The sequence below is a fragment of the Trichinella spiralis genome (assembly GCF_000181795.1).
Source record: "Trichinella spiralis strain ISS 195 chromosome Unknown Scfld4, whole genome shotgun sequence".
Lineage (NCBI taxonomy): Eukaryota > Metazoa > Nematoda > Enoplea > Trichinellida > Trichinellidae > Trichinella > Trichinella spiralis.
Genome location: NW_003526943.1, coordinates 469,413 through 495,641, shown reverse-complemented (window position 1 = coordinate 495,641; position 26,229 = coordinate 469,413). Strand labels below are relative to the sequence as shown.

Here is a 26,229-nt window from a genome sequence, read left to right as displayed (position 1 = left end):
AAGCATTAGCAAATGCAACATCCCCCATCAAACATCAGTGACGATGCACTTGTACAGAGCGGATGTGTTATTTCCTACACGGCTGCTTTTATTACGACATATGAATATTCTGATATGATATTACGACTGATAATTGTTATTAATCTTAATAACAAATTGCAACGGGCTTAATGCATGTCCTCTTCTTTCTGCACACACATGTGCGGCAGCTATAAATAAATGCAACTGAAATTGTAAAATGTATATAATAATAAATAAATAATAATGCAATAACATACGTATTGCGACAGTGAAAAATAGAAAATTATCAAACCTAGCAGCTCACAAAACACAAACTCACGCATGCGCACAATGCGTGTCAGCTCAAATATAAAATACAAAGCTATGTGTAAAAAAAATAAAAAAATGCTCTTGACACGTAAAACTTCAATGGGGCTATTAGCTGCTCGCGGCTCTCTTGCATATACGCAGGTTAGCAACAGTGTTCATCGTTGTTTGCCTATATCCTTCTCTAGAGTTGCCACAGTTGTCGACTGGTTGATTTGGGAACTTATGAGCGTTGCGCTCCTGCAAACAGAGAAACTACAAAATGACATGACATCATTTCTGAAAATGACCAATAAAAACAAAAATAGCTTAACTGAATAGTATAAGGAAAATTTATTGATTAAAAATAACAATGCAACCGTGTGCGTGTGTGTATATATGTAGGAAAGGGGTTGTGAAAAAAAATAATGCTAACAATAAATATATAGTCTTTCCAAAAGAAGACAATACCATGTTACTGAGGATATCATATATATATATGTATATATATATATATATCATCATATATCATTCACGTAAGAAGAACAATACTGATGATCTTGATAAATAAATAAATCAAAAGATTAAAACTAACCGGCTTCGCGGAAACCCGGAGAAGGGTTGACACCATCAGTACCATCGGCAGGCTTTGGACACGGGTAATAAAGTGTGCATAAAGGCGTTACAGATCCAATAGTGGACTTTCCTATTAGAAAAAAATTTAGTTTTTATAACTATCTGGGCGAAATAATAATTCTTTCAACTTTAATTTAAAAAAAACCAAACTCACCACTGATATCCGTATCAGAAAAAGATCGAAGTGAATTGTCACCGTTGATGCCTGCTGAGGTAGGGAAATTGTTTGCACCTCGATTACTGCTTGATCGCTGTGATCTCAGCGCAGATCGTATTCCAGATTCAGTTCCATTGCTGCTCTGACCCCGTTTTGATCTAGTACCTGTGGATTTGGATGCTTGCCCCGCCTTATTATTAGTACGTCCTGAAGGTCCATTACCAGCGCAAAGTTCCATCGGATGAGCAAAGCCGTTCGTCGAAAGCATCGACATCAAAATTTTTGCTTTGTCGACGTCAATTTTCTTTTCTGCAGAAAAATCGCTGTCCACTCGCCGCTTCTTTCTCTTCGACGAAATCAATTCTAAATGTTTCACGGATGACGACGGCGCCTCTTTCCCTGAGGATGTCGCATTATCTGGATCTGAATCCTGTTGTACAGTTGTCTGGACTGCTTCGATTTTAATTTGTCCCAACTGTGGTTGTGGCGACTTTGCCGAAGCAACCGACGGTTCGTCGACTTGGTTTGAAGTTAAAACACCGGCCGTTGCGGTTGACAAGCAAGAATCCTTCTTCGCCCTTGCCAAAGCTACAATTACACATGCTATTCCATTAATCAAGAAGAACAAGCAAATCTCCCTCTTCGAATCCGATTATTATACTGCCTACGCCGTCAATATTAATTAGCGCCACCTGATGAGCGGAACTTTAAAGCTAAATTACTAAAAAGTTGGATATAGAGAGAGCAAAAAATGTTCTTTCATTGAATTTTAAAATTCATTCAACTTTTGATACAGACTATGGTAGTAAAGTTTCATTCCAATTAGCAAGGGGTATTCAATTCAGGGGCTTCACATATTGCTTGGGCTGTCGTGATCCCATAACATGGCACATGAAAAAATATTTAGCATCTGTGGCAGAGGCAATGTTTGCTCTGCGAGGGGTTTCAAAAGCAACAATTCAAAAGCGTATTACCACTGGTCAGAAAAGTGAAAGGCGGTTTCTGAGGTTCAGATGAAACTGGAGTCGAAAACTTGCTCCAATGATTGACTGTAAAACGAAATAGGCGACGATGAAAGGCCACTTAACGCGTAGCGAAAACCAAAATCGCGATCTTCACTAATTAACCTGCTTTCCACAGGTTCGGATTATTGGCGGCATACAGTCTGCATGTTGATGAATTGCGTTTCAACTCAAAGGAGACCCCGTAACCCAAGTCATAAATATCTGTGGCATAGGCAGTGTTCTTCCCTGCTAAGGATTGCGATTCGCCACGAGGAAAAAACCTTTTTGTTTTGAGAGGTTTTCGTTCCCTTTTAGAAAAATGAACGTTTTCATCAAAATTTCTATTTTTATACATTTCCTGATTTTTATTCATTTTCTATTCTTAATTTGAGGTTAAAACAATTTCAATGCTTCAAATGCATTTCAGATCAAAAATCTCTGCATTTATGGCAATAGCAAATTACCTTCGGCACTAAAATCTCAACCGCCCCTCAAATGCAAAGGCTGTGGAAGAAAATCATTAGCACGAATTAGTTTAATTAATTAATGGGGCTGCTTTTCATACTAAATTTTGCTTGTTCTCGTGTATACGATTCGTAGGAGCATTTTCGAATTTACCTTTAAAATGCATTTCAACAAGCAGAGTTGAACGGTCAAATTGCAATGATGTTTAATTCCGCTCACCATACAAAACTAGCAGCAGTCCCCCTCCCTCATCAATTTTGCTCACCAAGTGTCGCTGTAATAAAAGGAACAGCGTCACTGCCACCCTTTGAATTCAAATCAGTAAAAAAAAACTGTTTGCACTGTCGATGCTCACCTATTGCTTTAGCTGCACCATCTTCCCCGTTTACTGGTGAGCACGATTCTGGACAATAACGCTCAATACTGAAACAGAAATCAAGCTTATGCAAATGCATTATCAAATCGTTCAACATGGAACACAAACCTAGAGCATCCCTCTTCTGGATCCTGAATGTAAGAAAACGGCAGCTTGAAATTATTGTTAGGGATCATGTCCATGTACATTCTGGAAATATTATACAAATCAAGAAGATAAAAATAAAATAAATTACAATATTATACCTTCCGGAACGCGCTACCCGTCTCCGAACCATTCCCGCATAACTTAATCCCGATGGGTGACGAGCATTTTTAGAGTGCAAAAATGCATGGAAAAACTCGTGCTCAGACGAAGAGTCATCACTGTCAGGCACTTGCTCACTATTAGTAATAGACGTAAAATTTTCAGAATAATATGGCGATTCATTTCGATAAATTTCATCCAATATCGGCTAAAATGATAACAATATCGAATAACAAACGACGCTGTTAGAAACTGGAAAAAAAAACCCACCGCGTGATATGTGCACCCAGGCTTTGGCCTAAAAGCGTAACGTCCATCCGGATTCTCTGCTACCGCCTTCGTGCGGGTCTGCTGTAAGAAATCGATTTCAAGAAAAAATAGATGACATTAGTTATCATCCATTGTACCGTCTTCTTAACAGGCGTCTTAACTTCGTTTTGAGCATCAACATTCTTTGGTAAATTCATGGCTCGACGTAAAAGTGTCTTCCTTGAGTCAATTTTATTTGGTCTAACAGGCGGCTTAGCTACTGATGGCCCAGTGTTAGATCGTCTGGTCGAAGAACGATCCACTGGCACAGACACCCTCTGTATTCAAAAGCTTTTCCACTTAAGAAATTTTTTTGTAAAAATACAAATAGCTAATACTCTCTGAGAAACAGGAGCCGGAGGAGGTCTGGCCAACAGTTGGCATGTTTTGTAGTAGCGACTGAACCAATCTTTCATCGTGAATCTTCGCTCGAACAAAACCATTCTCGCACAAGCCAACTCCAACTGGTTGCGATTCGCTTCAGCACAAACACTGATTATTAAGCTAAAAACTACCAAATCACAACTTCCCTCTATTCTAAATCTTAACATCTTCTACCCAGCATTTTTCAACGATTCAATCATGCGCAATACATTGCACATTGCTAAATCATCATTTTTGCGATGCTTCCGAGTGGTCATTTTATCTGTCCGACGGCGAAATGCTATATACGCATCAGCTGTGTTGTTGTTTTGCCGCTGATCTGTACGAATACGAGGTACCGACGACGAATTACACTACAAAGAAACATTAAAATTTGACATGAGTAATAATGAATAACATCATATCACAGCAACTAACCTGCTTGTACAACCAGTACTTATACAACGGATGAAGCATATTCTCATCTATTTTCACTTGCTCCTGGGCTTCACTAAAACTCGTCACCTAAGAAAAACCCACATAATAAATAATAATAATAATAATAATAGATAAATTCTGAAATTTAGATTCTATAATTTTCTGTTCATACATTTGATGAATTCTCCAATATGTCAAAAACCTTTTCCAAAATATCGACATTGATACCATACTGAATTCCAGTGTTCAACAGCCACTGATTATCTTCAGCATCGGCATCGTATTTTACCACTAAATAAATAAATCTCAATGTAGGGTGACTCATAGGTAGTTACGTTCATTTTACTCGTAATATCTGCATATGTTTCAATCCTACTTGCACTCTTATCTGAACCTGCGTATGCCTCAGAAAATGAAAAATACGTATCGTACAGTTCATCAATTGCCAAGTCGTAAGATATTCGAGGAACTGGAATGGAGACTTCTGAAATGACATTCTTATCCCTAATATCTTCTCGTGCAGTGAGAGCTTGCTGATAATGCACTTCCTAAAACAAAAATAAAAATAAATATACTCAAAAAAATGTGCACGCAATTGGATTACACGTGCATAACAATAAAGTAAATCATATTATAAAAAATCGAAATACATATCATATATACAAATAAAAATTCAAATTAGTAAAATCGTAAAATTACATTCAAAGCAAAAATAATAGATATCATTCAATCATTCTGATATACGAAAATAGAACAACAACAACAACAACAACATTTTATATTACCATTAAACGTTCCATTAATTTAATATATCAGATCCAAAATTAAAAAAATAAATTTCATTTCTGAATTCAATATAATTTAATTTGAACAACTAACTTACATTTACAATTCATTCATTCAAAAAATTACAAAAAACCGCTTCAAATAACATAAAAATTAAGCTTAACTAAGAAATTCCGTTAACAAAACATCTTAAATATGAGCTAATTCAATTTTCATTTAGAATCAAAGTTAAACCATGGAAAATTATACTATATGAAATGTACTGTTGTAAATCAAAACCAGTTCTTTAAAATTGAAACTTCTAATTAAAAAAATAATCTATTTTACATCAAACATATCTTAAAATAGTTTATAAATATTTTAAAGAGTTATTTTTCTTTGTTGAAGTGACGCTGTTATTGAGAAAGAATCAAAATTAGCGCCAAAGAAACGCAGCGAGTTGAACGGCAACAACGTTAGCCAGTCAATCAATCAACGCATTCAATGATTGACATGAAAAGAAAGATAAACGCGGGGGTGAAAAACAAACAGCAGCGCCATCTAACGCACATAACGTGAAAACAGGACACGCGGCCCGCCATTTTGAATCCGAGTGTACTCACCATCTCTTCCTCTTTTTCCATGCTCGATGGCATTGTCGCAACGGGTCTAACGTTCGCGCCATAAGATGGAAGTTTCGGCAATTCATTTTCTTCATACAAAGGCATAGGTTTCATGGCATCAACGGGCCGGGCGCGGAAGGTCAGCTTGTTGTTCATGTTCTTGTACTCCCACGCGGTAATTGCAAAAATACGTCTGAGGAAAAAAATAAAAATATGGTACGGCACACCGAAGTGAGCTGGGCAATAGAAGCCCACTTTTATTCATCGATTGCGACGGGTTTCATGGAAACGAGCGGTCGAAGTAGTGCCAATTTTCACTGCCGTCGATACACGACCGGGCAGTAAGCAACAATGCGACCGATGAGATGCGAGCGAACAAGTGGCGTCAGCACGATGCGACAACAGCGCCACCAGGCTGTCCAGGGTTCGGGAAGCGCGAGGGAATGGTATACTGCCAAGAAGAGGTCGACAATGAGCAATACAACGCCAGCGGCAAGGCAGGCTACACAAAGTCCGTTCGCTACTAATTTTGCCTAGCTAATGGCGATCGACTGCTGACCTTATCCAATATGGTTGTTATTAAAACATGAAACCTGCTTGTCAAAATAATAATCTTTGTGATAATATTTATGTTTTTCCCTAAAACAACAATGTTACAGCTAAAATTTATTTAAATTTATAAATTAATGATAATAAAACTAAAAATTTTATTTTAAAACATTTATTTTTATCTTCGTCAATTCATGCATACTGTATTTTTTTTCATTTGCTCTACTTTCATACTTGATTAAAGCAGAAGCAAAAAAAATTGAAAATTTGATTTAAATTAAAACAAAACATAATTTAAAATAAAAAAATTATTACAACAATATATTTTCCGCTTATATTTTATGGTAATATACAATAGAATCATGACATTTTTGTAATACAATTTAGAGTAAAATTAACATAACAAAAATAAAAAAATATATTTAATACTGAAGAAAGTGTGTATTTATTATATTATATTTTCAAAAATTGGGACTATTGCAACTAAGTGTCTTTTGATCGGTAGGTTTCTTTTATCAGAGCGGTAAATGGATGAATATTTCGCATTGAACACTGAAGCTGATAATCTGAAAATTGTACCATATATGTGCAAAGTGGCAAAGTGAAAATGCTCAAGAAACGCTGATAAAACAAACTGACAGTGACAAATAAATCAACAGAAAGAAAGCCTAAAACATTAAATTACTTGCTCAAATGCAGATGTGCATTTTTTGTGAAGAAAACACAGGTTTATTCAGTTCAGCATTATAGTAAAATAAATGAAAACGTATTTTAATGTATAAGCAAATTGAAATAAAATAATTGTACGTAACCTTTGAAATTTTCAGAACGAAAAAACTTTAAAGTAGATAAAGTGAAAAATTAAATCTCAAAATCAGTAGTTAATTTTAGTTTTAATTCATAATACAATTAATTAATTAATTATCAAGCTATCTATCTGTTGGTGCCATTTATTTTTGTAGATAATTTTTGTGCAATAGTAGTAAACAATTTTGTTTCAACTGCACTGGTAAATAATAGTTGATTAAAAATTTCTTTTTAATTTAAATTTTAACAACTGCATTTTAAATTCATTTCACATATGTGCAACGTCTGCATTCAATTATATAATAATATATACGAAACGTTGAATTTCCATGTGGGCTATTCATTCATACGGTAAACCGAAAATGACGTGTATTGTACTGTAAAAACAAAAGTAGGTTTTATTCTTTTACAGTATTCTGAAGACTGTCGAAAATTTTCTTAACAATAAATAAATAAATAAATATATAAATTTTACATCTTTTTTTGATCGATCGATCATTCAGAAGATTTTTCTATTTTATATTATATATAATTTATATTACATGGGGTTTTCAAAAAATATTAATTTCTGGGTTTTTTCTGTTATATGCATTTTATATTCAAAATAAGTTTGAGCTTTGAAAAGAAATAAATGAAAATTGTGCAGGCATTTCAATAATAATTTTTTGCTTACATTTTCGTAACTGATGGCTTCAACAACGCTGAAATATTTGTTTACTTATTTATTTAGATTTACTTGCTGAATAATTATTGCATTTATTTGCATTCAAAAAATCAGAAATGTACAGACCAGAGAGAGGACTTGTTACATTCTTATTCGCGCCTCTGAATTGTTGAAAACTAGAATTTATTCACATTTTGAATGAATTTAGTTAGCATTGTAACTTCGTTCATCGAAATGTAAAAATGATTTGGAATTTTATAGAAAAAAAAACATAAATCATTTTGTTCTGCAAAGAATGACAAAAACTTTGCAATGACAAAGAACAATTTTATTCATAAATAAAGTGAAAAAATCACTGATTTCAACCATAGCTCGATAATTTTTCACTGGTCACTTACATGTATATGTATAAAAGATGATAACGAGAGAATGATGAAAATCAAAAGAGATGCTGAAATTGCCAAAATTTTAAAACAAACTGAAAATCATTGTATCAGACCTGAGTTTCACAAAAAGGCGTCAGTTTTAAACTTTTACAAAAGCGAGCTAAAACACGCAAAAGTGAAAACATGTACAACGGGTGCAAAAGAAGTAATGCAATTTTTGACTTTCGGACTGCTTATAGAATTGCCATCGCTGATGGCCACCAGGTAAGAAAAAAATAAAAATGCAGTGCGCACACACACACACATATGCATGCAATAAAACAAAAAAAGCCTCCAAAATATATAAAGCAAAACGTAATAATAATAATAATAATAATAATAATAATAATAAAACTATTTCTTGCACATTCGATTTACGTCCAAAACTTCCACCGGTTGGCCAGGATGCTCGCTGACACAATGTTGCTTAACAATATATTTGCTGTGGGCCATGTAATCGCAATAGCTGCAATGCCATACGCGATAAGGCTGACCAAGACGAACGTCGGAAGTTGTTGCGGTTGCTTCTTTGTTCGTTTCTTTTTTAGATACTCTAGATGTAGTCGCTGTAGCGGCCGCGGTAGCTGCCTGCAAACGATATGACGATGCTCTTGTAGTGCGTAAATTATATCCTGACGGTGATATCGACGAACCACCACCAGTAGTAGTAGTAGTAGTAGTAGCAGTAGTAGTAGTAGTAGTAGTAGTAGCAGCAGCAGCAGCACCAGCAGCGTTAGCATTGCTGACACTGGTTGAATTTGCTGACTGTTGGCGTTGTTGACCACTACTTGAAGACTGACGACCACTTGTTGTTGTTGTTGTTGTTGTTGCTGCTGTTGCTGTTGTCATAGCTGTTGTAGTGGTGTTTGACGACGATCCACTACGACTTACTAATGAAGAAGAAGAAGAAGAAGCAACAGAACTGCTGCTACCAATTGAAATTTTACCATTTCCCTTTTTCTCTTCGACACAGCTCACGGTCGATTTGAGGCTCTTTGGAACGGTATTTCCTCCTTGTTTCTGCGTCGATGTGGCAGACTTCTTACTCGTACCAGCACTGCCAAAGCATTGTTCAATCATTCGCGTCACTTTCTCTTTGGTCGCCACTTCCTTGTCGACAAAGACCACATTGACCGGCAAACCGAGATGCTGACGCACCACGTGACGTCTGGTCTCTCCCCGTAAACAACTCTTGTACAAGCAATAGCCGCAATGATAAGGTTTCGAGTCTAGATGATTTTTTGCATGGACAGATTTTGATAAAAACGTATCAGCAACGTCAGTTTTGCAAACAAAACAAGGAACTTTGTCGTTTGCCAACGTGGCGAACGATGTTACTTCTGGAAAGCATTTCTTCTTCCACCTGAGCACTTCGTGATCAATGCCCGGAGTGGGGAAATAGTTGATCGTCGCTGATACATTTTTGTGAGCGTTCTGGATGTGTCGTCTGACTTTGGATTTCACCGGCGATTTGTAGTCACAGTTTCCGCAACAGTACGGCTTGTAATTCATGTGATTTTTCACATGGACGTACAACGAGCTCGCGTACATGGACACTGGACTTTTGCACAGCTGACAAATGTACCTCGGACCGTCAGCGGACAAGACCCGCGTAGTTGCAGAGCGACGTTTCGTCGCAGTTGCACTGGCTGCATTGGAAGCACCGTTTTCATCGTCATTTTCCTCTTCATCGTCCACCTCTTCAAGTTCATCCAGGTCGTCCAATTCCCCATCGTCCCCAGCATGGACATTCCAGTCCGGAAAACACCGACCACGCCAGACTGTTTCGTCGTCAACGTCCATCTGAACAGTGGACAATTTGGCAACTTTGTCCGAATGCTCAACTTTGACGTGCTCTTTGGCCTTGGAACTGTGCGAATGCATGAAACTGCAGTGGGGGCATTTGTAATGGGACTGGATCTTGTGTCGACGAACGTGAGCCCACAGTTGATCATCATCAGCCGAGCTTATCGTTGTTGAACACAAAGCACAAGTGATCTTTTGCAATACCGCCGCCGTGGTGTTAATGGCTTTGCGCGTTCCACCAGAACACGTATTTGCTGCTGCTGCTGCTGCTGCTGCTGTTGTGCCGCTTGTTGGTGGTGATGATGCTGTTGATGTCGTGATTGAATTGTCATTATTGGCAGAACGTGGACCACCACGAGGAAAACACTGTTGGCCGAGTCGTTCGTAAGCGGCGCTAATTTGAGCCGTACCCAACGAAGTCCGCGTAACTCGGACCGGACTACCGGCATGCGAAGCGGTCACGTGCTTCAACGTTTCCGTTTGGACAAAGCTGCTGAAATCGCAATAATAGCAGCGAAATTCATAATCGCCAAGATGTTTGGTCAAATGCTTCGTCTTGGACAATTCATCATTGGTTAATCGTTCAGAGCAAATTTGACATTCCACTTCTGGATAACTTTCACCTGAAAATAAAAATCAAACGGATGGATACTTTTATTTCTCATTTTTCTTTAAAACTGAAAATTACTGATCAACAAAATACCTTCCGCAGAAATGTCACCGACAGCAGACAGGTCAGCAATGGGATTGGTGAAATTCAAATCGGATGTTCCAAGCATTGTGTTCATCAAACTGCTAATAGATTCCATGCTTTCCAGCTGAACACTTGCTTGTTGAGCGGCACTTTCACCGGATAAATCCAACGATTCACCACTTTGCCAGAAAACTGTAGAACCAGCCTGATCACATTCCATTTCTTTTTCTTCTTCTACTCCACCACCTGCTCCTTCTTCCTCTTCTTCTATTTCTTCATCATCATCAACTTCTTCTTCTTCTTCTACTTCTACTTCTACTTCTTCTGGATCTTGATCATCCTCCTCCTCTTCGTCATCCAATTCGTCCAAATCGTCTTCACTTTCAGCTATGTCGAACGATTCAATTGCCAATTCAGATTCGTCTCTAAAATCTACTCTGGGAAAACAACGTCGACGCATGTTGGCCATTTTCGTATGAACATCCTGTTCAGCATTGTAGCTCATCTCGTACTGACTACTGTGGTGAACGTTGTTCAAGTGTTCTTTCACGTGTTCTTGAATGCAAGATTTGTACTCGCAAAAATTGCAATGGAATCTAAAAAAACAAAAACAAAAATAATAATACAAATTAAAATTTTGCATTATCATCATTTGAATTATATATATATATAATGCGTGCGTACGGTTCATAGTTTAAATGACTGCGCACGTGAAGACCAATGGAATTCATCGTTCCACTAACAGATGTTTTGCACAGCTGACAGATCAGATTATTATTCTGTTCAACAGTTGTTGAAGCACCACTATTCTTGCAATTCGAGGCTGTTGTTGTCATTGCTGTTCTGTCGACACTAGTATCGTCACCCCAACAAAGTGAAATGGCTTCAAGTTCACCGGCCAAACATAATCGTAACTGCTCAGCCTTGAATAAAAAATTAACAATAATAATAATAATAATTTTTTTGATTATTTACAAATCGTATATTTACTTCTGATATGAGCTGTTCTGAAGACTGCTTTGTCGTTTGAGCATTGTTGTTATCGAATTGTGGAAAGCAAACAGAACGCATGTCGGTAATCAACTGATTCATGTTTTCAGTTAGCTGAGTGAAACAACGTTGCAACGGTGGTAGTTCAGGGTGTGCTGATTCTTGATGACTTTTCACTTTTGCAGCGGAACTCGATTTGTAATTGCAATAAGCGCAATGAAACGGCTTGAAGCCCAGATGACTTCTTGTGTGAGCGTCCAATGACCCGTCTGGAACCTCTTTGGAACATATTTGACAAACAACGCCGCTGAGCAATTTGCTTGTCCTAATCTGTCGATCGGATTTTCCGCCGCTGCTCAGCAATGCCAATTTACTACTATTACCGCTCTCAAGTGACAAGCCGTTGCTAAGTCTGCTCGTATTGTTGTTGTTGTTTGTCGCTTTCACCTTGTTCGCAACTGCACACTCTGCAACATTGTTCCTGTTCAGCATATCTGGGAAGCATTTTTTTCGTATCAAGTGAAACTGTGAATCATTTTCGTTTCCCTAAAAAATAACAGTCATTGATTGATTGATTGATTGATTGATTAATATTTAGATTTATTCATCTACAACATTTATAATGAATTCTCAAATACAAAAAAAGCATAAAAAATAACTACAGCAATATAATAAAAAACAAACTAAAAATTATGCAATGAAATATGAGAAAAGAATTTGAAATGGATTTTTAAGCGAATTTACTCTTTTTGTATTTGAGCAAAATTTCATATAAAATGTTTGTTTTCTTTTTGCATATTATAAGCACGTGAAGAGAAAAATGCCACGCACACACGCACAAACGAAACGAAAAACAAAAAACTCTCGCACACATATTTATTATATGCATACATATATTCACATATATGCATATATATTTATATTTATATTTATATTTATGTGCATATGTATATAGTGTAAAAAAAAGAAAAAAAGAAAAAAGAAAAATTACATAAAGACAAGTTCAACTACGCTGCAGAGGAATTGTTGTTAGGAATGGAAGCAACAGAGTGTTGAAAAAGTGATACACTTTGACGACATGCATATGGAGGAGCACCGCCTACCTGGAAAACGAAATTCATCGGAGCGTTCGGATGGACGGTTTGTATGTGGAACTTGACTTTCTCGTCGGACCAAAATCGACTACTACAGTAGGCACATTTGTACGGCTTGCCGAGATGGGTGCGTGCGTGGTGGTCGGTCGATTCAAACGGTATTTTTTCGTGGCAAATACGACAATCGAACTGCTGCAACGCCGAATCAACCAAATTACCAAGCGACGACGGCTTGTTTGACTGACCACTACTAAGCGTAGGAAGAAGGTGGTGGTGGTGGTGGTGGTGTTTCCCAGCAGCCGCTGCATCGTCACAGTTGCTGTATACTTCACCGAGTCCGACGTGGCCAAGATTTGGAAAGCATCGAGCTTTCATGTCGGTAATTTTCTCCTTGATATTGTCTTCCGCGTGCACTTCAATCGCATCGCCGCTAATATTGTGCACGTGCTCGACATGGCGCCTCGCTTTGGACTGTTCGCAAGACATGTACCGACAGTACGGACATCGATACGGTTTGTAGTTGAGATGATTTTTCACATGAATACCGATCGACTTGGGATTGTCCGCAATGCTGCCGTTGCAAAGCTTGCAGACCAACTTGCGCAGAATGGTATTCGCATTCGGAGTGCCAGGGGTCAACACCACTGGTGTCAAGCCGGTGATGTGACTGTTAGGACTGCCGTTACCGTTGCCGTTGCCGCTCGAAATCAGCTGAGAACTGTCGCCCACATTGAGATTTGGAAAACAACGTTGCGCAATACGATTGACCATAGTCCTTTCGGGATGAAATAAAACCTTAAATAAACAAGTCAAATTGAAATATGCAATAAATTAATGCGTTTAGTTTTCTCAGCGGTATGAGATTTTGTTTTACAATGTCGACACAACTTCTCTCATGGGATAATTTCATCGTCGTTCATTCATTAAAGCTTAAAATGTGAAGCTTGTTCTTTTTTCATAAGTTTGAAGAAATTTCAAAAAGACCAAATAAAAATCCCTTTTACCTACTTGTGCAAATGTTGCAAAGTTTTCGCAAACTTTGCATGCAACAACAACAACAACAATAATGAATATTTGAATTAAAAAAAATTGATCACTAATTTTTACCTTGAGTGCCACATTGCGATGCGAACGTGTAATGTGCTGTTTGACTTCTTCTTCTTCGGCTGATTTCCAACTGCAGTAGGCGCACTGATACGGTTTGTGGTCGAGATGTTGTCTTGAGTGTAGAATCAAATTTGCCAACTGCTTGGGAACCATTTCCGAACAAAGCTGACATTTGGCTTTCATATCATCAACTTTGGCTTGTACCGCGGCAGCGGCTGCAGCCGCAGCTGCAGCTTGTAAAAATCCCGCCGCGACTATTGCAGCCGCAGCTTGAGATGATTGCATTTCGTCGTCGTCTTCTGTTCCACCAATCATTTGGTGCTTGAAATTGTTGTAATTTTCCACTCGTGATGAAGATTCGGTACAGTTGTTGTTGTTGTTGTTGTTGTTGCTAGTGGTGGTAATAGCAATAGTGCCGTTGTCATCGTCTTCATCGTCGTCCACTTTGAATGGTTTGGAATTATTGTTCCACTGTGCCAGTGCAGTAACGGCAGCAGCAACGGCCAGCTTGTCAGATGACACCAGCGACGCAGCCAGAGGTCCGTAACATTTCACTGCCAAGTCTTGCAATCCACGCATACCGTCCGCAGGACAGCATACAATTCGAGTTTCTTGACTCTGCGGATGGGCACTGTGCACGTGCTGTTTGGCTCGAATCAAAAAATTCGTAGCGTACGTGCAGACGGGACAGTGGAAAAATTTATTCGCAATATGACTGGGCAAATGGTCGGTCAATGCCGTCTCGGTGCACAGTATCGACTGCGAGCAGAGCAGACAGACGACAGTCTCCTTGGTTCGGGTGTGGTCACTGCCAGTGACGTTGACGGAGCCGTCGGCCGCCAACGCGTTCACCACCGCTGCCACAGCCGGAGGCATACTACCACTACCAGTGCCACCACCGGTGCCGGATAAAGTGGACGGCGCTTCGCCGGCAAAGCCAGCCAAAAATGGAAAGCAACGCAATTTCATGGTCACGATACGATCCTTGATGCCCGGCACAGGTTTGTGGATAATTTTCACCGGCAATCCGCTGTGGACTTGTTGAATGTGTCTGGTAACTTTGCCCCGAATGTACGACTGGTATGTGCAATAGTGGCAATGGTAGGGTTTGTAGTCGAGATGTTTGCAGGCGTGATTTTCGAACGAGCTCGGATTGTTGGCAATGTACGTGCTGCACAAACAGCACATCTTCTTGCCCAGGCTGGGCAATTCCAACGTCGGATCGCCGGCGTTGGAGAATGTTTCCTTTTTCACCGCGACCAAATCCCGTTCCCCGTTGGCAGAGCTGTTGTAGAACAGGCCGGTGTTGTAGTTGAAATCGCCGCCGGTCAGCGAAGTCAGCGACCGGTCGTCGTCGCTGGCGTCGTCACTGTTCAGGGTTGTGTTAGCCGAGGTCGGTGGACTGGCGCCAACCGCGCTAATCTGGGACTCGTCCTCGACCACAGCGCTACACTCGGGTGGTAGTTCGTCTTCGAACAGCAACAACGTGTCGTCGTCGGCGTAAAGTGAATCGCAAGCCTGCTGCTGCTGCTGCTGCTGCTGATGGTGGTGGTGGTGATGCAGCAGCGACGACGACGACGACGACGACTGGGCTATTGGTGCAGTCGAAGCCAACAAGCCGAAACATTCGATTTTCATCTGCTTGATCTGCTTGCCAATATCCGGCACCGGGTGATAGCTGACTTTGACCGGCTTGTTGCCGTGCACACGGACGTTGTGACGTCGAATTTTCGACATGGCAAAGTGTCGAAAATTGCAATACTCGCACTTGAGCGGCTTGTAGGCCAGGTGGACTTTGGCGTGAGCAATCAAGCAGGACATGTTTTTGGAAATTTTCGCCTGACACAAGTTACAGTAGACGGTGGATTTGGTCGGCTGACGGGGCGTGACCATTGGCAAATTGACCAGAGGCTGGTTGGGACGGAAAGAAGAAGAAGAAGAAGAAGAAGATTTGCCCGGATCGGTGGGATCGACGTTGTCGACGAGCAACAATTGGTCGAGCGTTTGATCGCAGAATATTGGAAAGCATTTGGCCAGACCCCGCTCGACCAACTCTTCGGTGCCGAAGTTGGTGCAACAAGAAGCGCTGACCGTCCGGCCGGCGTGAACGCACTGCAAATGCTGCAACGCCGTCAACGGATCCACAAACGGACTGTTGCACAGCAAACAGTGGTAGGGGAAGTTGCCTTCGTGCTGGCGCACGTGGCCAAGCAGAGCACTCCAACGCCAGAGCAGCTTTTCGTCGCACAGCGCGCAGCTCAGCTTCGCCATCTGACCAACACCCAAAAAGATCGTCTCGACCACGGCACAAATTTCCCGTCGTACCAAGTGGCGCATCTGGTTCAAATAGACCTGGGGCTTGAAATCCGCGTGCGAAAATTTCGCGTGGGCTTCCAAAGCCGACAAGCTGCCCGTAGCGGTGCCGCAGAACGAACACTGGAACCGATTGAAGCGGACGTGCCGTTGCAAGTGGCGCAGAATAGAATCCGGGCGGTGGGCCACAGAATCTCCACAACAGCCGCATTTCAGGCTGTCCAGTTCGAGCGACGCCAGCGCCGCGTACAACAAGCCGGAAAATACTCGTTGACTTTCCGTCTGACCAGCGGTCAGCATGGAGTTCATGTTCATGGCGAGCGGCGACGAACGGCTATCCGCTATGGTGGAATCGGTCACCAAGCATAAGTCGAACGACCCGGCGCCAACGTCCAAACCTCCACCACCACCACCGCTGCCGTTGTGGTCGACGGCAAACATGGACGATTCGGCCAAACTCTGTGGACCTTGGATTTGTACCGCGTGGGAAAATTTTCTACTCGAACCGAGCATGTCGACCGTGTTCAACGAGGCGCCGCCGCCAATTTTCTTGCAAGCGTCGATCATGCTTTTCACGCTGCTTTCCAACTCGGCCACCGGCCTGTAGTTCAGCTTGTACTGACAACCCGGATGAGCACGCGTCGCATGTCGACCAACATCGTCCACATCGTAGCCCTACACAAGTGCATGATTTTTCTCTTTTTATTTAAAAAAAAGATGATAATTTCCATTTCAAATTCTTTTATTTTTGTAAATTATTTTTTCCGAACATTATTGCAATTTTGTTTGTTGAAAAAAAAATAAAATAAAACGTTTATTAAATTTGTAAGAATTATTATGCACATTGAAAAATGGATGCAAAAGAAAAGCGTCAATCAATGGATCATTATCAACATTGCTGTGATGAAAATGAAATCGCATGATTGTTATGATGAAAAAAAAATACGTTGATCAACAGAAAAAAGTGTAAAATAGCAGAAAGAGAAAAAAATGTAAAAATAAAGCTGCTTGTTGTCAGAGAATATTTTTAAATGGAAATTTTACACTTACTTTGTGCTTGAAATATGCACGCAAAAATAGGATTGCAATTGACTAATTATTGCAATATTTTCAATTAAATGACACTGAGCAAAATACAAACAGAAATGGCAAATTTTCAAACTGCACAAACGTACCAATACGACTGACGTCTGTGCAAATAGATATACGCTCGAATGCAGCAGAAGCAAGCACAGTGGTGATGAATTGCTGCACATGTTCGCAAGAAACACGCAAGCAAGTTTATACACAAAACGGGATACCCTTTAGCAAGCGAATGCAAGCGTTGCGCGGCAGATATCATCATGATCATCAGTGCGTTACACATTTTGCAAAAGCATGTTTGTTCGGTTGTTGTTGTTGTTGTTGTTGTTGTTTTTTGCGAGTCCGTCGTTGAGAATCAAAATCTACATGCACATTTCAAAGCTATACTTACAGACATACATCCCTGAACTGAATTGAAAATGAGAAAGAAAAATTTTAAACCTTCAAAGTACAAGCAAATAATAATAATTTTTTTTAAAGAAAAAAAGTTTCAATTTTCTAACCACAAATAATGCGATATTATTTAATCCATTTGCAATATGCTTTTCTTTCGGAGAATATATTAATTTATACAGTTTGATAATAGTTTCATTTTTGTTCTTTTAAAACAATTCTATTGTCCAATAAATAAATACGAATTCTATCATCAGTCAGTAGAATTTGACGTTAGTAGAAAAAAGCAAAGATACTCTGTCCCCCCGTAGGTTTTGCTGCTTGTTTACCAATTTATAGAATGAAGCGATCAATCATCGTACCGTATGATCGTCGAATTCGCCGCTTATTGATTTTTTTCATTTTCAATATGAAGTGAGAGAAAAAAAAAGGAAAAAAAATTTTTTTCCCCTATTTAACAAATTAATAAATAATAATAATATAGTATAATTGAAATTATTTGCCAGTGTTTTAGAAGAGTGAACAGAGATAGTTGTAGAAATAAGAAGAATAGAAAAAAAAACGTTCACCGTCTGCTTGCTTACCTGATAATCACAATGGATGCAATGGTAGGGCCGGTATTGCAAGTGGCGTCGCATGTGCACTTCCAAATTGGCCGCATTTTTGATCATCGTTCCACAATGACTGCAAATGGTCGACTTGCATACTTGTAACGTTGCCGGGTCGTCCGGGGTCGTCGTTGAATCACCGCCACCATCACCACCACCATTACCAGCATCAGTATCGACGACAACAACGACCACACCTTCGTCGTCGTCGTCGTCCAAATGCTGCTGCTGGTCGTCTAGACTGCCGGCGTTGGTCGCTCGCCTCTTCGGCGCCGGTTCCGCTTCGGAACGTTCTGCGCCACGGTGGGCCGTTTTGACCGGACGTCGTTCCATCGAATTCATCGATTTCAATTTAAACGAAAAATCACGTCAGAAAATTAATTAATTATTCAAATTTTTCACACGGCTTTTTCACGTTTGATGACGATCACGTACGGAAATTTGTCGAAAAGAAGAAATTTTCCTTTTTTTTCTCTTCTTCTCTTCCAAATCTGAAACGAAATTTGAATTAATATTAATTGAATAAGTTTTTTTTCAGTGAAACACGAATTGATGATTCTCGACCACGATGGCGCCACGACCGAATACATTCAGACAGACAGACAGACTGGACACCCTGGCGTTGCTTTGATCAATCGGTCAAGGTTGGTCGTAGCCGACCGGCCGGCCACCCCACCTCTTAAACCGGAATTTCCATTTCCATCCACACACACACACACGATGGTGGGGCTCAAAGGGCGCGGTCGTCAATATCCAACGCGCGTTGATCAACATTGCATCATTATCGTAGAGAAGATATGAAAACAAAATGTCTGTCTGTCTGTCTGTCTGTCTGTCTGTGTCTGATTTGAGCTGAGCTGAGCTGAGCTGAGCTGAGTAATGTAAAAGTGAGAAACAGTTGTATATGTACGGCACCAACAAGGTGGGGAAGAGGAGTGGGAGAGATGGAAAATGAGGGCGCCGCGCTCGACTGAAAAATTACCAACAACCAACTCGGATGAGAACACGCCCGCCCGGTATTGAACAGCGTTGCACTGGCGGCACACAAACAAGTAAACAACAACGTTGAAGCCGGTTCAGGCCGTTCCGACCGACGACCGGCTGCTGGCCTGGTTCCGTTGCAACTGCAGGCAAATCGACGAATCACAAACATACAAGCATGCATATTCATATGCACGTAAAATACAAGTTTTCATACAAAATTCTATCCATATTCCATATCCATTTAGAATATACAAAATGAACAGAACCAAACATGAACAATTAATTAATTATTTTCCCAATTCTCTTCCATCTCGTCCAATGGATTCATTTGAACCGATATATACATATAATGAAAACATGACGTCACTAGAATGTAGAAAAAATACAATTGATTGATTGATAGATTGATTGATTAATTGAAAATTTCACTGGATATTCAAATTTTCAGCTCAACCCAGACACAACATTGTGTAACTAATAGTAGTCACGGTGCCGACTGGCACCGACACGTCGACCGCAAGCGACCAAAACAGCAACCAAGCGAGCTCGACGTTAGTGTTTGCCCACGTTTGAACAGACAGACACAAACGTCGTATACACAGTAGAACCGGTGGTACATCTGCGCGTTATAGACAGACGTACGTTTGACTGTGTGTGTGTGAGTAAGCAAGCTGCATGCGTGAAAATGGATGCGTTGGAAGATGGTGGAGATGCGACTGACGGACGGACGTTCTTCTCGGCACCAGGGCACCTGAACCAACAGCAGCGACGGTTGTTTTCGTCGACCGACGACAGCAGCTGGTGTGTCGTATTCGAAATGCACAGAGGAAGTGATCCCAGACAAGCTTTGGGTTGGTTCGGGTCGGGTCGTCCGAGGTCGTCCACTACTACTACTACTACTACTACCAATACCACAAGTACTGCTGCTGCATTTTAAAGGCCACTGACCTGGAGGAGGCTGGCCAATCTCCGCCGCACGCAAGGACGGGACCGAACGGAACCGGCACGGCACGTTCATGTCCGATCACCGCGCCAAGCAACCAATTCATCGATTCACAATCAGCCTTGAAACTGGCGCGCGGGCGGCGGTCACTGTCGGTCATTTACAGACTGATCAACAACAACAACAACAACAACAATTCGAACAACAACTCGAACAACATGACCGTTGAAATAGTGGAAATGAGCCGAATGGATGACGGACGAATACGGCCAGACAAGCAAGTGAATAATAATAATAATAATAATAATAATAATAATAATACGTACGATGTGGGCTTGTGCTTGCTTGCTTGGTCGTTGAATATATTAAGCTAGAAAGGGACAAAATCGAAGCAAGCTAAACGAAAAGATGCAGTGTAAAAGAACACAAAAAAAAACAAACCACCAACTGAACCATCACCGTCGGCCAGAGTACATCGAATAAACATACAGACAAGCGGACGGTGAATTTGAGATTTTGTAATCTTTGATGCAAAAAATCCTAATTCTATATTAAAATTTAAAAAATTGAACAATTTACACCATCCTAGGCGAAAAAAAGATGACGATGAAGCAAGCAAAAAAACAACAACTACAACAGATATGCAGGCTCGATATTCTTGTCATTCTGTAACAATGGTGGTGGTGGTGGTGGTGGTGGTTTCTGCTAACAACAACAACTACGGCTACGGGCAACGCTACGGCAACGACGTTACTGAACGCGCCAATTATTTCAAAGCGGCCCATTTGAAAAAGCAAACAAAACCGCCGATTGGCTTACAGCACCAACTGACTGCGCCGACACGGCTTAATGTTAATAACTGCTTCTTTCACAACAACAACAACAACGACGACGACGACGACGACGGTGACGACAATATCACGGTCGGCTGCATTATTGAAAATGCTCTCATGGACCATATCCCCCTCCCCACCCCCCCCCAAAAAAATATATATACATGATAATATTTGTTGTTGTATTAATAACAAAATTTTGAAATCATTAATAAATGGACGGATTGATTTGATTGATGATGGATATAAAATAAACGAGCGTCGAGAAAAGTTTTCAACGCCGCCGCCACATGTTCCGCCGTTGTGAGCAGAAAGAAAAAGAGTGTAAAAAATAATGTGGTATAACGTGGCATGTTGACACGTGGAAGAAAAGGCAGGGCCAGAACGTTGAAATCACCACACCGGTAAAAATTTCTGTGCACAAGGAAGAAGGAGGTGAAATCGCACAAGGCTCTCATCGTGGCCTGCTTGTCGCCAGATGCGTGTCTTGCGTTCCGCTTTCGCTAACGTTGCTGATGCTTGTTTTATAAAACGACGACAACCAAAGCAGCCGCCATACGCCAATGACAAACAGACCAGAAACGCACACACACACAGACAGACAGACAGCCAGACACTGTCTGTCTGTCTGTCTATCAGTTTTTCCATTTTTGATCTTCTCCATCTTCTCTTCCATTGTATTTTTTTTCAAATTGACAATAAATCAAAAATAAAAATTTAAATAATCACCGTCAATCATCTTCTTCTAAAATTGGTCACCAATTTTTGGTATGGTATAGCAACGAACGAATGGTATACTTATTATAATTTGCTCTGTTTTCTCTCTATTTTTTTTTGTTCACTTCATTTCCGTTTCAACGTGACGTCAACGGTTCAATGGTGACATCTGAAAAATGGAATATGCCCAACATATTTTCACTGCTTGGACAAACAGCGCAACGTGGCAATTGAAAAATCGTGGAATGAAGAAACTGAAAAAAGTTTTCTCGCAACAGTCTTACTCGAAAACCAAATTAATCAAGTCTCTCGAAAGTAGACGTGGGAAAATTATTCAAATTTTCCAATTTTTTTTCGGGGTGGGGGGAATTAAATTTTAAAAAAATCTCATTAAATTAATAAAAATAAATTTGCATACTTTCGATTGTCGTTGAAACTAACACAGAATGGAATTGGAGGAATAATAGAGGCGAGCGTGGAAATGTTCCGACCGTAAAGTGGAGGAAGATAGTGGCGCTGCTCTGTCTGTCGATTGACTGTACGTTGCGCTGTTGATTGAGGACCGGATTGGTTGAAATCCAATCAAACTCTCCAAGGCCAGTTTTTCCAGTCGTCAGTCGACTGACGCCCATTAGCAAGAAGCACCACCATCGACCGATCCGAAGAGGCTTCAAAGCTTCTATACTTATATATATATATATTTCTATTGGTGCAAAATTGTAGAGATTAGTCTTCCATTTTTTGGTATTCAAAAATTGCGTATATTTATAGAAAATAAAATCTGAAAAAAAAGAATATTCCATTTTTTTGAAAAAAATATTCATAATTCATAAAATTGAAGAGAAGAATGAATACATTCGGATGGCTTGTCACCAGCGTCTGTATGGCGTCGTATTTGGTTTCAATCGGTGCTCGCTAATCGCAGCAGTTTTGTTGACCAACGTCGTCAGTCAGTCAGTCAGTAGAAGCGGCGGCGTAACTGGGCAAACAGCGAGGCGCTCGTAGCGCGCAATAGCAGGCCTACAAACTGAGCGATTCAACGCCAAATAATGAGACAACAACAACAACAACAACAAAGGTGGGGAAAAAATATTCTGCTTACACGGATGTCTATACAGAAAAATAAGTAAAATCTATTTATTATTCAATTGATTAATTAATCTGAAGCTAATAGATATATATATATATATATGTTTTTTTTCAAGTAATTCTTTGTTTAAAAAAAAAAGAAAACTTGACGAGAGAAAAAGAGAAAATGACAGTAAGACGGAAAACCTTGAACCAGTGAAGGAGAAGAACCAGGCAAAACGACCAGTTTGAAAACCTCATTTTCATTGATTGCTTCAACATAAAAGCTTCAACTTTTCAAAATAGAGAGAGAGAGACAGACAGACAAACTTTTCTTCACTTCTTTTTGTTGTTGGAAATTATTCGAAAAATAAATATATTAATTTTTCCATTAAAAATAACGTTAATTATATAATAAATACGAAATGAACAAAGAAAGAAATTAGCTTACTTTGTATTCATGATTTTGCCTATCTATCCATGTATGTATGTATCTGCCAAGCCAAAAACCTACCTTGCTAGCTAGTCATTTGCTGTGCCCATTGAATTGATTTGAAATTATTAATTTTGAATAATAATAAATAAAAATATATTAACCTGCATATATTGAATAGTTTGCTGAATATGGTTGTCTGCTGTTGTTGTTGCTGCTGTAGACAGGAAATAAAATGTTGGGGAGGGGGAGGGGGAGAAGGAAAAAATTATAATACAGACGGTTGATTGGAGCTGAGTTGCGAAGGATGTCTGGAACCCCGTTTTCAATAATTATTGGTCGAGTTGACAAGCGACCGAGTTTTGCGCCGGCAAAACCTGCTCTTGTGAAATGGCATCGCTCCCGGCCCGGTGCTCGAGCGTAATAAGCGCGTTTTTCACGTTCATCGTTGGCAGCTTTTTATACTGGCCAATCAGGTTGCGAGAAACATTTCCCCTGCCTCTCATGCTTCCTTTGCTTTTGCTTTTGCTCTACCCTCCCCCGTAACAATGACAAGAACAACAACAATGGCGACGACAAAAAGCCACCTAGCCGGCTTACATCCATCCATCCATCCATCCATCCATTCGCTAAATCTGATGTCAACAAAGCCGGAAATTAGAAATAATTAATCAAATTATTTGACATCCTCTTCTTAAATTCGCTACTTTTCCTTTTTTTTCCTTTTTTTAAAAATTTTGTAATAACAAAACGAACGATGTGTATGCTATGCCAGGCGTATCTGTTCTTCATCATCAGCTATTATTATTGTTATTATTAAATGGCAACAACGTATGAACATTATGTTAAAAGTGTCAAACGTTGATAATGGTCGACCCGTTCCAATCGACAATGGACATGATGAATAAATGAATCATCATCCGTTGACTACCAACGTTGATGATGATGATGATGAATCATCAACATTATCAATCAAAAATCTCGGTACAAATAAACGGAAATGTGAAGCTATTATTTTAATATCTTCTTCTTGTTGTTGTTGTTGTAGAATTTAATAAAATAATTTTTTTTCCTTTCCAAATTTACAACAAATATACACACAAGCCTACGATTTTCACCAGTCTCAATTCAAACAAATCCAACCTTATATGTATGTGTGCATGTATGTATTAATAGCAAACTGTGCACACCGCCATTGGTGACGTTGAACACACACACACACACACACACAATGAAAAAGGAATGTCGTGTCAAATGTACGTGAATGTCGTAAAAATTTGCCATTTGTCAAAAATTCTATTTTTTTAATCAAAACTATTCATTGAATAATAATTTAAATTCAAAAAACAATACACATGTGGATAATAAAACTTATTTTTACCTCAATTTTAAATTTAGCTTATTCTGAGCTTGAAGACAACAACAACAAAGCCATCAAAGAAGCTGCATGTTGGACAAATATGGCTCGAATGTTCGTTCGGCTCTGACCGGACGTGGGCGGCGCGGACGGTCCGTGAAACCTCTCGTTCGCCGGGGTCGGTGACCGCCAGCCAGCACACACGTTATACGGTCATCCGTCAAAATTGGGCCGCGCCCCTGACTGCAGCCCGGTGACCTTAATCGAAAACAAATGGGTCCACCAAGGACGCAACTGATCACCATCTAGGCGCAGCTCCATCGCTCTTGACAACCGCGGTGAAGCTTCACAATTTTCATGGTAAAAATTTCCACCCTTCGAACAAGCATCTGTCAAGTTCCATTGTTTGTCGGTTGCAAGGGAAAAAATCCCAACAACAACAGCAACAACAACATTGTTAGTCGATTAGTCATTTCGTGCACCACTGAACCACTCGAAGCTTGCAGGAAAAAAATCATCCCTCCCCTGAACATGCTTATGCTTATGCTCATGATGAAAAGTTGATCACAGCGACACTCATGTGACCTAATTTTAGCTAACAAAAATGACACGCCCGATCAGTTTTGGTTGCTATATTTGTAGCAAACTATTGTGAGAAAATGCTTCTCGTTCACACTTTCTTGGCCTTCGGCTAATTTTTGACAAGCAACGAAAAGAATGAGAAAATTTACATTTTTTTCAAACAATTTATTTGCTTTTTCTTTTTATTATTGTTAGCTTTCATTTTTCACGAATGAATAAATGAACAAAACCTGTCAAAAATTTTCCCAACGAATAAAATTATATTCAAAAATGAATTCTGAATTTGTGAATTTGAAACGAACAAAACAAAGTTTAAGCCAACCTTTGATAATTAACAAAATCTATCAACTTTATTCAAAAAAATTAAAAAAATATTTCAAATATCTCTATAATTGAAAACGTTAAACAAACTCTCACAATATAATTTTATTTTTTTAATTTAACTAATAAAAATAACAATTAGCAAAGTGCTTTTTTCATAAACTTTTCTTTTTTTTGATTACCCCACTGCTAAGATTTTGTTGATTTCGATTTCTCCATCTAGTAATAATAATAATAATAATTTTTTTTCAGAAATCAATTAATAATTTTAAATTTTCATATGCTAATTAAGTGAAAATGAAAAAATTTCCCTTTTCCCTTCGAAAATTTCTACAGTTATCACACGGTAGTGACGTATTAAACAACTCAGGTTCAATTCTTTCTTTCTTGTTTTTTTTTTTGCTTTGACAAAAAACACCAATTTCCCCATTTTGCCAGTTTGGAGTTGGGCAATTTTTGTAAAACTGAAATGGACGTTTCAATAAATTTCGTGTAGCTTCAATTATCGAATTCTCTGAACTGGAACTTGGAAACTTGTTACCAATATTGACGACTATAAATGCAATACGGCGCCACCGATAGGAAAATCTCCCTGCCCACTGACGGCGATGATTGTATTGGCTTGGCTGACAAAATAATCAATTGGGTTCTTCAAACTTAGCTCGCTTGTGTTCCAGCTGACTGTTGTGCGTCTGCTGATAAAGCGCCAACGTCCGGTAAGGGTTGAACGACACCAAAGCTTCTTCTTCTTCTTCTTATACTGGCTGTTG

At 39.6% G+C, this 26,229-nt stretch overlaps 9 protein-coding genes across 9 annotated transcripts; 4 read left to right on the top strand and 5 right to left on the bottom strand.

The window, feature by feature from the left end:
* Positions 1 to 896: 896 nt before the first annotated feature.
* Positions 897 to 2,476, bottom strand: Tsp_00097 (hypothetical protein). The gene is made up of 4 exons (XM_003375870.1): positions 2,227 to 2,476; positions 2,074 to 2,148; positions 1,097 to 1,687; positions 897 to 1,012 (listed from the first exon to the last, which is right to left on the bottom strand). Exons 1-4 carry the CDS (start codon positions 2,474 to 2,476, stop codon positions 897 to 899), a joined length of 1,032 nt encoding a protein of 343 aa, XP_003375918.1.
* A 343-nt stretch (positions 2,477 to 2,819) lies between these two features.
* Positions 2,820 to 5,844, bottom strand: Tsp_00098 (enhancer of polycomb protein). Its single transcript, XM_003375869.1, has 12 exons — positions 5,649 to 5,844; positions 5,414 to 5,424; positions 4,647 to 4,848; positions 4,503 to 4,591; positions 4,301 to 4,387; positions 4,058 to 4,236; positions 3,838 to 3,991; positions 3,598 to 3,777; positions 3,461 to 3,541; positions 3,190 to 3,398; positions 3,053 to 3,133; positions 2,820 to 2,991 (listed from the first exon to the last, which is right to left on the bottom strand). Exons 1-12 carry the CDS (start codon positions 5,842 to 5,844, stop codon positions 2,820 to 2,822), a joined length of 1,641 nt encoding a protein of 546 aa, XP_003375917.1.
* Positions 5,845 to 5,949: 105 nt separating this feature from the next.
* Positions 5,950 to 7,636, bottom strand: Tsp_00099 (hypothetical protein). The gene is made up of 3 exons (XM_003375868.1): positions 7,587 to 7,636; positions 6,282 to 6,347; positions 5,950 to 6,190 (listed from the first exon to the last, which is right to left on the bottom strand). The coding sequence occupies exons 1-3, from the start codon at positions 7,634 to 7,636 to the stop codon at positions 5,950 to 5,952; spliced, it is 357 nt and encodes a 118-aa protein (XP_003375916.1).
* Positions 7,637 to 8,487: 851 nt separating this feature from the next.
* On the bottom strand, positions 8,488 to 16,348 carry Tsp_00100 (zinc finger protein). Its single transcript, XM_003375867.1, has 11 exons — positions 15,799 to 16,348; positions 14,269 to 15,293; positions 13,825 to 14,145; positions 13,045 to 13,512; positions 11,624 to 12,169; positions 11,318 to 11,556; positions 11,084 to 11,229; positions 10,643 to 10,825; positions 10,307 to 10,562; positions 9,025 to 10,099; positions 8,488 to 8,721 (listed from the first exon to the last, which is right to left on the bottom strand). The coding sequence occupies exons 1-11, from the start codon at positions 16,346 to 16,348 to the stop codon at positions 8,488 to 8,490; spliced, it is 5,043 nt and encodes a 1,680-aa protein (XP_003375915.1).
* Positions 16,349 to 16,435: 87 nt separating this feature from the next.
* Positions 16,436 to 16,744, top strand: Tsp_00101 (LppZ protein). The gene has a single exon (XM_003375866.1). It carries the CDS (start codon positions 16,436 to 16,438, stop codon positions 16,742 to 16,744), a length of 309 nt encoding a protein of 102 aa, XP_003375914.1.
* A 1,202-nt stretch (positions 16,745 to 17,946) lies between these two features.
* On the bottom strand, positions 17,947 to 18,563 carry Tsp_00102 (zinc finger protein). Its single transcript, XM_003375865.1, has 2 exons — positions 18,198 to 18,563; positions 17,947 to 17,997 (listed from the first exon to the last, which is right to left on the bottom strand). The coding sequence occupies exons 1-2, from the start codon at positions 18,561 to 18,563 to the stop codon at positions 17,947 to 17,949; spliced, it is 417 nt and encodes a 138-aa protein (XP_003375913.1).
* A 210-nt stretch (positions 18,564 to 18,773) lies between these two features.
* On the top strand, positions 18,774 to 19,810 carry Tsp_00103 (conserved hypothetical protein). The gene is made up of 2 exons (XM_003375864.1): positions 18,774 to 18,865; positions 19,654 to 19,810. Exons 1-2 carry the CDS (start codon positions 18,774 to 18,776, stop codon positions 19,808 to 19,810), a joined length of 249 nt encoding a protein of 82 aa, XP_003375912.1.
* Positions 19,811 to 19,890: 80 nt separating this feature from the next.
* Tsp_00104 (conserved hypothetical protein) lies at positions 19,891 to 20,274 on the top strand. The gene is made up of 2 exons (XM_003375863.1): positions 19,891 to 20,081; positions 20,145 to 20,274. The coding sequence occupies exons 1-2, from the start codon at positions 19,891 to 19,893 to the stop codon at positions 20,272 to 20,274; spliced, it is 321 nt and encodes a 106-aa protein (XP_003375911.1).
* Positions 20,275 to 20,789: 515 nt separating this feature from the next.
* Tsp_00105 (hypothetical protein) lies at positions 20,790 to 21,149 on the top strand. The gene has a single exon (XM_003375862.1). It carries the CDS (start codon positions 20,790 to 20,792, stop codon positions 21,147 to 21,149), a length of 360 nt encoding a protein of 119 aa, XP_003375910.1.
* Positions 21,150 to 26,229: the final 5,080 nt, after the last annotated feature.